The sequence below is a fragment of the Ursus maritimus genome, unplaced genomic scaffold (assembly GCF_017311325.1).
Source record: "Ursus maritimus isolate PB19 unplaced genomic scaffold, ASM1731132v1 scaffold_9, whole genome shotgun sequence".
Classification (NCBI taxonomy): domain Eukaryota; kingdom Metazoa; phylum Chordata; class Mammalia; order Carnivora; family Ursidae; genus Ursus; species Ursus maritimus.
Window position 1 is genome coordinate 6,861,557 of NW_024427107.1, and position 13,426 is coordinate 6,874,982.

The 13,426-nt window shown below is 34.7% G+C and overlaps 1 protein-coding gene across 1 annotated transcript in view; it reads right to left on the minus strand.

Moving 5' to 3' along the window:
* The window catches only part of TCEA1 (transcription elongation factor A1), a 39,503-nt gene that overhangs the window by 3,129 nt on the left and 22,948 nt on the right, over positions 1-13,426 (minus strand). The window contains exons 6-9 of the mRNA XM_040626009.1: positions 13,279-13,335; positions 12,166-12,320; positions 8,042-8,188; positions 228-299 (exon numbers count right to left, since the gene is read on the minus strand). Coding sequence (XP_040481943.1) covers positions 228-299; positions 8,042-8,188; positions 12,166-12,320; positions 13,279-13,335 — 431 coding nt within the window. The remainder of the gene's footprint in view (positions 1-227; positions 300-8,041; positions 8,189-12,165; positions 12,321-13,278; positions 13,336-13,426) is intronic.

The following is a 13,426-nucleotide window of genomic DNA, read 5'->3' on the forward strand; positions in this document are numbered from 1 at the left end:
ACTCCTGCACCAAAACAATATGAAGACAGGAAAATTAAGTTAACATTCCTAATTTCTAATAGAGTTCAATACAGCATATTCCTTTACAAATGATTTGTCATGGACTTCCATATTACTGGGCAGCATGAGCAAATGTATATATTTAGATATGCAGGTAGTCTTATGAAAAGACATGAAGAAATCTATTATAAATGGGTAAAATATGAATATAAGAAAGTGTCATATACCTTCCATCGATTTCCACATTCATTGCAGACAACAAATGTTGTCATCGGTTCATCAGCACTACGAGTTTGTACCTGCAGCAAAATCAAGTGAAAAATATTACTTTTTATAATATTATAAAAAGTCTGACCTAAATAAGAACATTCTACATTAAGATATACAACAACCAAAACAGTACCACGATAAAACATATAAGAGCCTGAAACAAGTTCAAATAAGCTAAGTAATGTCAAAAGGACACATATTTCAAAACTGCATTTTTCCTAAGTCATTCCTTGTTTGTCTTTTCATGTTTAATTTATCCCAAACAGGTGGGAAAACCATCTAAAGTCACACATACTTTTCATAATATTATATTTAATAATATAATATTTAATAAATATTTATTTATTAAATAAATTATTAAAATATTATGTTAGTAAATATAATATAAATATTAAAAATTATTAAATAAATAAATATTAATAAATATTTAATAAATATTAAAAACTTCATCATCACTAAGAAGCACAGAAATGTTAATTAAAAGATATGTCAATTTTCTCTTATAAATTAGCAGAGACATAAAAATTATGAATATTTCATTCTGAAAAATATAAACTGTCACAACCTTGCTAAAATGCAGCAACAAGGTAAGAGCCTCAAACATCCATTCTCTCTGACCTAGGAACTTGACATCTGATATAGTCTAAGATGGTAATTTATAGAAACACAAATAAAGACCTATGTACAGATCAACATCATTAGGGAAATGCACATGAAAACCACAAGGAATTATCACCTCACACCTATCAGAATGGCTATTATAAAAAAGAGATAACAAATATTGCTGAGGATGTAGAGAAAAGGGAACTCCTGTACACTGTTGGTAAGAATGTAAACTGGTATATTCATTACGGAAAACAGGATGGCAGATCCTCAAAAAATTAAAAATTAAACTACCACACAGGAGTGCCTGACTGGCTCAGTTGGTAGAGCATGCAACTCTTGATCTCGGAGTTGTGAGTCTGAGCCCCACGTTGGGGGGAGAACTTGACTTTAAAATAAATAAATAAATAAATAAAAATAATAATAATAAAAAAAAAGAGCCAGCATGAAAAATAAAATAAAATCAACTACTTTATGATCCAGCAATCCCATTCTGCGTATATATCTGAAGGAAATGAAATCAATACCTTAAAGAGTTATCTACACTCCCATGTTCATTGCATTACTCATGACAGCCAAGATATGAAAACAATCTAAATGTCCTTCAGCTGAAGAACGGATAAAGAACTGTGATATATACACACAATGGAATATTATTCAGCCATAAAAAAGAAGGAAATCCTACCATTTGAGACAACACAGATGGACCTGGAAGGCATGCTAAATAAAACATTCCAGAGAACGACAAATACTGTACAGTATCACTTATATGTGGCATCTTAATAAATAAATAAATGCAGATTTCACGGAAACTGAGAACAGACGGTAGTTGCTAGGGGCTGGGAGAAGGAGGAAATGGAGATATAAAGGTCAAAGGATATAAACTTTCAAACATAAAAATAGTAATTTCTGAGGATGTAATATACAGCATAGTGACTACAGTTAAGAGTAGATCTTAAGCATTCTTACCACACACACCAAAAAAGAGTTAACGATGTAAGGTAATGGATATGTTAATTATCTTGATCCTGGTAATCATTCCACAACATATATGTGTATCAGATCATCACACTGTACACTTTAAAAACATCCAATTATAAGTCAATTATTCGTCATAAAGTTGGGAGTGGGAGATCTGTGTACAGGGATGTTTGAAGTGTAATTTGTAATAGCGCAAACACTGGAAACAACTTAAATATCCAACAGGGAAATAATGAAATAAGAGCATACCCATCTGATGGAATATTATACAGCTATGAAGATGTCTGCAAAAGTTTTTGGGTGTTTTTTAAACAATTAAAGGAAAATGTCTACATTATTATAGTAGCTAAGTGAAAAGAAGTACAGTTCTACCTTGAACAACTCCTCATGCAGTTGAACATCCACATCTAACGCCCTCAAAACGCAACTGCTAATAGCCTACTGTTAACTACAAGCCTTACCAACAACACAAACTGTTGAAATCAATACATATTTTGTATGTTATACCTACTACATACTGAATTCTTAAAGCAAGCTACAGAAAAGAAAATGTGATTACAAAAATCAGAAGGAAAATACAGTTACAGTACTGGACAAGTATCTGTTAAAAAAATTTGTGTGTTAAGTGGACTTATGCAGTTCAAACCCGTGTTGTTCAAGGGTCAACTGTACACAAAATGGTTTACAGGGGCACCTGGATGGCTCAGTCAGTTAAGCCTCTGCCTTCAACTCAGGTCATGATCTCAGGGTCCTGGGATTGAGCCCCACACCAGGCTCCCTGCTCAGCAGGGAGTCTGCTTCTCCCTCTCATTCTGCCTCTCCCCACTGCTGGTGCTCTCTCCCTAATAAATAAATAAAATCTTTTTTAAAAAATGGTTTACAGTATTTAGCTACAACTAGATTAGAAAAACTTTGTAAAAACACTGCAGGCACCAAAATATTGACCACTGTTCTTTCTGAATGCAGATTAATGGGTGATTTTAAATGTTTTGTTCATATTTTTCTGTTTTCCATTTTTCTATAAATAGGTACTTTACATTGCCTTAAAACAGCTAATATAGGGACGCCTGGGTGGCTCAGTTAAGTGTCTGACTCGATTTTGGCTTGGGTCATGATTTTAGGGTTGTGGGATCTGGGTGTGGAGCGTGCTTAAGATTCTCTCTCTCTCCCTTTCCCTCTGCCTGTCCCCCACCATCCCTCTCTTAAAAAATAAAAAATTTTTTAAAAAAAGCTCTTATGCTTACATCGAAAACCGAGGATGTACTGTATGGTGACTAACATAATATAATAAAAAATCATTATTTTAAAAAAAAAAAAAAAAAAGCTCTTATGACCCAGAAATCCCACTCCTGAGAAAATACCCAAAAGAATGGAAAGCAGGGTCTCAAAGAGGTATTTGTATACAGAAGTTCATAGCAGCATTATTCATAACAGCCCAAAAGATGGAAGCAACCCAGTGTCCATCAACAGATGAATGGATAAACAAAATGTGGTATATACATACAGTGGATTATTATTATTATTCCTGAAAAAGGAAGGAAATTCTGACACATGCTATAATATGGACAACCATTTATGAACATCACATGGTTTTAATTTGCATTTCCCTGATGATTAGTTATGTTGACCTGTACACATTTCTTTGTGCTTCTAATTACTACCTTAGAATAGATCAGGTATCAGAAATAAGCCAGGGACAAAAAAAGGACGAGTAACTGTTATGTGGTTCCACTTATCCCTTTGACTACCTACAGTAGTCAAATTCAGAGATTGGTGGTTGCCAGGAGCTAGGGAAATGTACAGTTACTGTTTAATGGGTATAGAGTTTCAGTCTTGCAAGAGAAAGAGAGTCCTGGAGATTGCCACAATATTATGAATGTACTACTACTCAACTGTATACTGAAAAATGGTTAATGTAGTAAATTTTAGGTTATGTGTGTTTTGCCACAACTAAAACTTTTAGAACAAAAAGAGAACTCAGGAAAAAATAATAATAAATAAGCTAGTATCATTTTTTAAAAATTTTATCAATTTATAATAGACTTCTGAAGTTCTCTACTGAGAATTATTGAAAACAAGGTCCCAGAGACAGAAGGTTTTCTTTCAACCGTACATTCCTGAATGAAGCTGACAGCACATTATTAAAGGTTATTCTTAGGTTTAAGTTATGGGGGATATGAAGAAGATGGGTGAAGGCAAGAACCTGAATACCAACAATATTGCATTCTGAATAAGGTCTATTTAAATTTAGTGTGGGATGATGAAATCCAGTATATTACTGCCTCAAAGATGAGAAGCTCACAATACTTGTCAACCATCAACATGATTTTTAACTCAAAAGCCCAAAGGGAGATAAAGAAGAGGAACTCTTAAAAGAATAGCATTCTGCAAATTATTTAAGGTCTTCAGATAAAAATGGTTTGAAAAAAATCTTTCTGAAATATTCTCATGTATTTATAACTAGGGCCCTAAATGTACTTAGAAAGGAGGAACTTTTTTGCTCTCTGGGAAAAATGTTGATCTCCTGGTAGGTACATGTTAACTAAGAGTCAAACTTAATTATAACTGTTATTTTGCCAACTTCGGCAGTTTTCTATTGACAGAATTGATTCTAAGAAAATCATACTGACTTCATCTTTAGACTAGGTTCTTTCTATTAAAAGAAACATTTTTATTGTAGCTGATTATGTAAATATATCACTTCTACTTCATATGGGTGTTTTTTTTTTAAAGACTTTATTTATTTAGAGAGAGTGAGCAAGGGAAGAGGGGCAGAGGGAGAGGGAGCAAGAACCTCAAGCAGACTCCACAATGAGCACAAGCCCAACAGGGGCTTGAGCCTAGGACCCTGAGATCATGACGGGAGCCAAAATCAAGAGTCAGACGCTCAACCAACTGAGCCACCCAGGCACCCTGACTTCAAATGTTTTAAAGAAGCTTTGGCTTTTAAATGTCTTTCTATTAATACTTAATACTATGCAGGATTTTCAGGACAGAATTTTTATTGCTGAGATTTTTCTTCCTAATCAAGAGAAAAAAAGAGTAATCCAAACTCAGAAATTTCTGAAGCCACTTTCGTATGTTAATATATTTTAATGACTGTCAGTGGTAATAGTTTCCCAAAATAAAATACTGAAATATCAGATCTATAACTATGATTAAATGAAAGACTTCAAAAAGACAGAGGACTTTGGATTGGTTAAATAGAACATATCTGAAAATGGGACTGTTATGTACCTTTAAAAACTAAAAGAGGCAGAAGTTTATATAATGTGCTACCACATGTGTTTAGGAAATGGGAAAACAGGGGTGCCTGGCTGGCTCTCTCAGAAAAGCAAGCAATTCTTGGTCTTGGGGTCGTTAGTTTTGAGCCCTACATTGGGTACAGAGATTACTAGAAAATATAAAAAAATAAATTTAAAAACAGGGAAAACAAAAATATATTCATATTTGCATGTGTATGCATAAAACACATAGAAAGCCACCCAACAAACAAGTAACCTGGTTTACCTCCAGGGAGTGGGACCAAGTTAGCAGGCAAAAGTGGGAAGGGAACTTTCCATTCACAATCTTTTGTACCTTTTGAATTTTTAATGTTGAGAAAATGATACCTACTAAAAATTAAAAAGAAAAAAAAAGCAAATCCTTCCTACAACTTATATATAGTTTAGTAATTCTACTTTCTTTTTTTTTAAATTTTTTTATAGTAATATTTTTTTATTATATTATGTTAGTCACCATACAGTACATCCCTGGTTTTTGATGTAAAGTTCGATGATTCATTAGTTGCGTATAACACCCAGTGCACCATGCAACACGTGCCCTCCTTACTACCCATCACCAGTCTATCCCATTCCCCCACCCACCTCCCCTCTGAAGCCCTCAGTTTGTTTCTCAGGGTCCATAGTCTGTCATGCTTCATTCCCCCTTCTGATTACCCCCCTTTCTTCATCCCTTTCTTCTCCTGCTGATCTTCCTAGTTCTTCTGTTCCATAAATGAGAGAAACCATATGATAATTGTCTTTCTCTGCTTGACTCATTTCACTTAGCATTATCTCTTCCAGTGCCGTCCATGTTGCAGCAAATGTTAAGAAATTGTTCTTTTTGATAGCTGAGTAATATTCCATTGTATATACGGACCACATCTTCTTAATCCAGTCATCTGTTGAAGGGCATCTCGGCTCCTTCCATGATTTAGCTATTGTGGACAATGCTGCTATGAACATTGGGGTGCATATGGCCCTTCTCTTCACTACGTCTCTGTATCTTTGGGGTAAATACCCAGTAGTGCAATGGCTAGATCATAGGGTAGCTCAATTTTTAACTTTTTAAGGGACCTCCACACTGTTTTCCAGAGTGGCTGTACCAACTTGCATTCCCACCAACAATGTAGGAGGGATCCCCTTTCTCCACATCCTCTCCAATAATTGTTGTTTCTTGCCTTGTCAATTTTTGCCATTCTAACTGGCATAAGGTGGTATCTCAGTGTGGTTTTGATTTGAATTTCCCTGATGGCTGATGACTTTGAACATTTTTTCATGTGTCTGTTAGCCATTTGTATGTCTTCACTGGAAAAGTGTCTGTTCATATCTTCTGCCCATTTTATGATTTGTTTATTTGTTTCTTGTGTATTGAGTTTGAGAAGTTCTTTGTAGATCTTGGATACCAGTCTTTTATCTGTAGTGTCATTTGCAAATATATTCTCCCATGCCGTGGGCTGCCCCTTAGTTTTTTTGACTGTTTCCTTGGCTGTGCAGAAGCTTTTTATCTTGATGAAGTCCCACAAGTTCATTTTATCTTTTGTTTCTCTTGCCTTTGGAGATGTGTCATGAAAAAGGTTGCTGTGGCCGATGTCATAGAGGTTGCAGCCTATGTTCTCCTCTAGTAATTCTACTTTCTTAAACTGCTTACTTTTCTGTCAATCAGAAAATTCAATTCCCTAAATCCATTACCCTAAAACATTAACTGTAAGTTGTTCTTTAAGAAGAAAATTTTGAGTTTAGTAGATTATAGATGCAGCACAAAAATACCTACTTGACAAATGAAATTAATGACAGTGATAAGCCATTTTCACATACGCATATACAACAAAAACAACCATTATGTGGCTCTTTCCAGCTTTCTTTTTGTCCAAGAACAAAAAAGGAAGGTTAGTCGCATCGTATGTGAAAAGTCATCAATATGGTGCACAAAAGCAATCAGTATCTGGAAAGCAATTAAGCAAAAGGTAGCCACACTCCAAGTGAGAGAGTAGACAACTTTCCTTAAATTACATGATCCTGCCAAGTGAAAAGAATTATTTTTTTTTTCAAATATTTTATTTATTTATTTGACAGAGATAGAGACAGCCAGCGAGAGAGGGAACACAAGCAGGGGGAGTGGGAGAGGAAGAAGCAGGCTCACGGCGGAGGAGCCTGATGTGGGGCTCGATCCCGGAACGCCGGGATCACGCCCTGAGCCGAAGGCAGACGCTTTTAACCGCCCCCAAGTGAAAAGAATTATAACCAGTTTATATACTAACCAATAATCAACTGCTCAACTCTTAGAGAAAGAATATGGCCATTTCATTAAATCCTACAATGATTTTTATAAATTTTATTTAATTGGTATAGCTTTCACAGTAACAACTTCCATGAAAGTACAAATGTATAACTTATTTTCAATTAACTGGAATGTGTTAGTATTAAGCAAGCATTATCAAAGTATCTTTACTATTCGTTTTGAAACAGGAGTTGTAAGCATTCTATTTATGTATTTAGTTAGTTTTAATTGATTATAATTGACATACAATATTATATTAGTTTCAAGTGTACAACACAGTGATTTGATATTTTTATACATTACAAAATGGTTATCTTCATAGGTTTAGCCTCTGCCACTATACAAAGTTACTACATTACTGACTATATTTTCTATGCTGTATATTACATCCTTGTGACTTATTTTATAACTAGAAGTTTGTACCTCTTAATCCCCTTACTTCATGCATCCCCCACCCCTCTTCTCCAACAACCACAACAACCACCAGTTTGTTCTCTGTATATGAGTGTTTCATTTTTTTTCTTTTTAGATTCTATATATAAGTGAGATCACATGGTATTTGTCTTTCTCTGACTTACTTGACTTATAGCACAATACCCTCAAGCATTCTTAACATGAAAATAAGAATCTATAAATAATCACAAACCTGTGTGTAAGTGCAGTTCTTCTTTTTACATTTGCCACATGTGAATAAGTCAGTCTGGGTTCCACCCGTCTTGGCCATCTGATGCTCTCTGATGGCTTCTTTGGTCAAGTTTTTCCGCATCTCTTTGAGTTCATCACTAGCCATTTCCTGTCAGTGGGGTGGCAATATCACTCAGTTATAGGCATCTTCTATAGATAACCTGAATGCTTTTTTTATGTTCAATTGGCTTAATAATAATGGAACAAAAACCAACTTCTGAAGTTTTAGAAGTGAAAATTTATTTTTCCTCAAAGAACTCAGAGTTTGCTTTCTTTTAAAATTTCATCAAATACTTTTAAGTTTCTATGTGAAAATTAGATTTAATTACTGCTTAAAGGTTTATAAACAATATAGTAATACTGTACCAATGAGCATCTCTAGTATCCAGATTGTTGTCTGTACCACTGCCCTCCCCAAAAAGGAACCAGGAATCTTTGGAGGAATATCTGGTTCCCATTTTGAGTCAAGAAATGCACAGGATTTGGGGTGCCTTGCTGGCTCAGTCAGCTGAGCATCCAACTCTTGGTTTTGGCTCAGGTCATGATCTCAGGGTTGTGAGATCCAGCCCCACATCAACTCTGCACTCAATGCGGAGTTTGCTTGGGATTCTCTCTCTCCTTTGCCCTCTGTCCCCCACCCCCACCCGCTCACACTCTAAAAGAAAAAAAAAAAAAAATGCACAAGATAAGCCAGGGTCATCCTTTTGTGCCAGAGAAGCATGGAAGCTACCAAAGACTTTTGTGGTTGAGTCATATGGACGAGGGGCTAACATGAAGGAGTTTCCATTAGCCAAAGATAGGACAATTTCTTCAGCTATCAAAATAAATTACTGTAAAGAACCAATTCCCCCTGGGTAGATAAAAATGTCACAACTCCATGATGATAATGAAAAAGGAGAGGACAGGCATGCAAAAACAGGAACAAACGCAGTTTGTGGCAGTAACTAGGGCACCAACTCTCCATTCTGATAACCATTAACTAAAGCGAAAGAGTTTCACAGTTACCTGCCTTTCCTATCCAAACCAAAAGGGTCACCAAGTGCCTGAGTTTACAAGGGAAAATGCTTCTTTATCAAAGAAATCTAGCTAATAAATGTGAAAAGAATGACAGAACTTTAGAAATCACCATTATGTATTGCATGTAGTATAATTTGCATTTGAAAATTTTATTTGTGGTATCATCAGTCATAATCCTAACTGCGTGGTGATTTAATTAAACTTGCAATAGTTTAATATATTTTATTTCTTATTTTATCCCCCAGAGAAGAATACCTGGAATTGGTTTATTTTTGTGCTTTACTTTTTTTCTAATTTATAAAATCTTTCTTTAACTTGTCTATCTCCTCCACTTTTCTTTCTTTGCATTTCTCATATTTTTTAACTTCCTAATTTAATGTTTAAATAATTTTGTCCATTTTTTTAAGAGTGTTTGACTTTATCTCAGAAAACAATTATGAGTACATTCTAAGGCATTTGAAAGAATTCCCATTTTCAAAAATAATCTCTAATTATAGGTAGAATATCCCAATTGAGCCAAGTTTTTAGAGGGATGTTGTTTATTATTCAAATGAATATTTTTAATGAAAATTTTGTCAAAAAGTAATTTTATTATTTTTTGAAAGAAGGTGTGACCTACAGTTTCTATGTATTGGAGTTTATTGACATTTTTTTCGTGATCTATTTTTGAATCTGTTTAGGAAATAATTTTTAGAAATAAAAGCTATCTCACATATTTAGATTTATTGAATGTACTATACAACTCCCCTATATCCTCATTTTGTTTATGGCAACGGGATTAGGAAAAAGCAAATATTATATTTTCTATTCATTTTGTATGTAAACTACATTTTTACAAGAGCAGTATGTATTTTACACTTATTTTGAAAGACTGGGTATTTTCTTAGTGCCTCTTGTATTTCCTTTAATTTATATTTGTATTTCTAAGAATTTCTGATTTATATATATTTAAAGTTTGCAGTACAGCAAAATCTTTTTTCTATGAACATTATTTTCTCTCTTTAATGCTTTTGCCTTGAAATATACTTTATTGTTTATTGCTTATTATTATAACTAATCTTGCATTATTTTGTTAGATTTCTTTGATGAAACTGCTCAATCTTTTACTTAAAATTTGTGAATATTATGCATTTTATAAATAATGGATATATAAATCTTTAACATCGACAGAGTTTTTTAAACCTTTTTAATGAGTTTATACTTTCATTTTTTAAATAAACCATTTGTTTTGTTTTATGAAAAAAAAAAAAAAAAGAAATCACTATTATGCAACTCCTAATAATTTAACCAATTCAGGTAAGGAAATCAGTGGATGAATACATTAGACCAAAGGTCGAAGGAGAACTTTACAATGGAGGAATCAGACTGTTAATATCCAAACCCACTGATCAATGTCAGCATGCTAACAGTAGCGCAACAAGACATTATGTGTCTCCTGATGCAATACGAAGTAAAAAGCACCAATTACAAAGTATTTATGTGGAGAAAACCAGTTGAATTTGTATGTAATTGAGCCTATCGACCTAGCTTCCAGTTCACAGAAAATAGAGGGGACAGAAAAGTTAAATAACATCATGAGGAAGGAAGAGACAACTCATACTGTGGGAATGGCTGAAGAGATAAATTGGTTTCTTCAACAGGTCAGTGTCATGGGAAAAAAAAGGGGGTCAGGGGCAGGAGAAGAGACTGCAAGGGATTTAAACATACATGTACAAAATCTTTAGAGACCCAACTAAAGATAATGTGCAGACTTGGATCCTGATACAAACAAATGCACAATCAGGAAAATATGAATATATAAATTAGGAATTACTGTTAGCTTTGTTGGATGTAGTGATGACAATGTAATTAATTATGTAAGAAAATTATCAGACTTTTTTTGAAAATTATATTTTTAAAGGTATCTGTCTTAGGTTTATTAAGGTAAAAAGACATAATGTCTGGGATTTGTTTGAAAACAATTCAGGGGAAAAGAAGAAAAAAGAAAAAAGGGATAGATGAAAAGGATCACAAAGTCTTTTTTTTTTTTTTTTAAGATTTTCTTTATTTATTTGGAGATAGAGTGAGCACAAGCCGGGGGGAGGGGGGCGGAGGGGGGAGGGAGGCAAAGGGAAAGAGAAGCAGACTCCCCACAGAGCAGGGAGCCCAACTCGGGGCTCAATCCCAGGACCCTGGGATCATGACCTGAGCCAAAGGCAGACGCTTAACTGACTGAGCCACCCAGGCACCCCAAAGATGACAAATTCTTGAAAATATATGAAGCTTGGGTGATGGATATATAGGAGTTCATTACACCATGGTCTCTAATTTAAAGTTTTAGGTTATTTTAATGAGGTTTAAAAAAATGAATGTTAAAAATACAATAATTTTTATTAGCTATATAGAAAGACAAATTCACTCTCTTGGGTATGTAATAAAATAATGAGACTGCAGACTATGAACAGCTGTGTCTATAAATAGCAAGCTCTGAATTTCATTTTCTCCATCATTCCCTAAAATCTAAGGAGAAGTCAGTAAGATGTGACCAATTTTATGGGCTTTAACCATGAAAACAACTTGGGTGGCCGGATGGCTCAGTTGGTTAAGCATCTGCCTTCGACCCAGGTCATGATCCCGGAGTTCTGGGATCGAGATCTGTGTCGGGCTTCCTGCTCAGCGGAGTCTGCTTCTCCTTCGGCCCCTCACCCCACTTGCACTCTCTGTCTCTCTCAAATAAATAAATAAAATCTTTTAAAAAAAAAAGAAAGAACTTGGAGATTACAAGGTCTGTTTGCAATTAGATATTCAAATCTTCAATTCCTCATGAATCCAAAATAAGTAAAAACAGTTTCCTTTTTAGACAATGATTTAAGGCAATCAACCAAAGATCATGGTGCAGCTGTGGAAGAGACAAAGTACTGATACCAACAGATTCGATCACCATAAGTATTTGTCTAGTATGTTATACATAGATCAGAATAGCTAATAATGATATAAACGTGGTACTTATATAGTACTTCATGATTTACAGACTTTTCACTTGACATCATGTAATCACATCATGGAAACAATATATTCACATATACTCACCTCTGCTGTCATTCTAGCAAATAAGTCAGGAGGAATATTTCCACACAGTACGTTTTTCCTTAAATTTGGATTCTTAGCATCTTTAAGATTTGATATCCTACTTCGTACTCTATTTTTGTATTTCATGTCTGTATTCCTTATTTCTTGATATATAGGTACTAGGCCGTTAAGGAAAAAAGGTTAAATTATAAAATTTTTTTTTTCCTATTTCACCAAAATAAGAATTCCTGAAATTCCTAAGCAGTTCTCCAAAACAGTTTCCAAATTAGATTAAGCTAACAAGGCAGTGAGTCTACCACATTTCTTGATCTGTAACTGGCAAGTAACAGTAATCCCACTTTTACACTATGAATGAGCAATGCTTTCTTCTTAATGTTGAACGCCTGCAGCACACAAATTAAAGACGTTTCAAAAAGTAACTTAGGTACTCCACTTGAGTGAGGAAACTTGTGAAAAGAAGTCTGCATTTATATAAACTTTCACTTGCCCAAATCTGAATTCTATAAAGGATCCTAAAAGGCTTGGTGACTACACAGGCCACATGGTGGCCCCGAATGGTTCATTTCCTCCCCCAGCTCAGCAAGAAGCTAATTTAGCAGGTTTTTTTCCCCCTCAACAGAACGGGCGAGCCTGAAGAGCAGCACTTTCTTTCCAACAAGGCCATTTCCAAAACTCAGATAGTTCTGTGGTCACATGGTCACCCAGATGTGAACGACCCCTCTCCCAAAGCCCCTTTCATGGTGCCCATGACAAACACACTTCCCTCCTGATAATGAACTCAGGGGACCTCACATGCTTTGCTGCGATCCCCCAAACGTGAAACCCTACTTCACACGTATAATGTGTCTTCCATGCCCTTTTGTACAAATTCAATTAAGAAGCCACATACTCAATGTGCAAGGCAGAAAAATAAAAATACTATCACATACGTTTTACTTTTGAATAACAAGAAAACGAGAATAAAATGACATGGATGGCCCTATCCTTTCCTTGGAAAATAATACAATGAAGATAGAAACTGAAAAATTAAACTCTAAATTCTATACAGGAAGAAGAAAAATAGTTAATCTAGCAGATTATTTAAACAATCATGAACACACACACAAAGGATATCTTCCTCAATTTGAGATCCTAATTCTTCCTCATCAGCTCCAATAGCGATGTAGTCATCTAAACAGAGGCACAAAGAATTGTCAAAAATAAGTGATTATGACATTGAAAAAAATTTCAATATAGAGTAAATTAAACTGCATTCCTATTT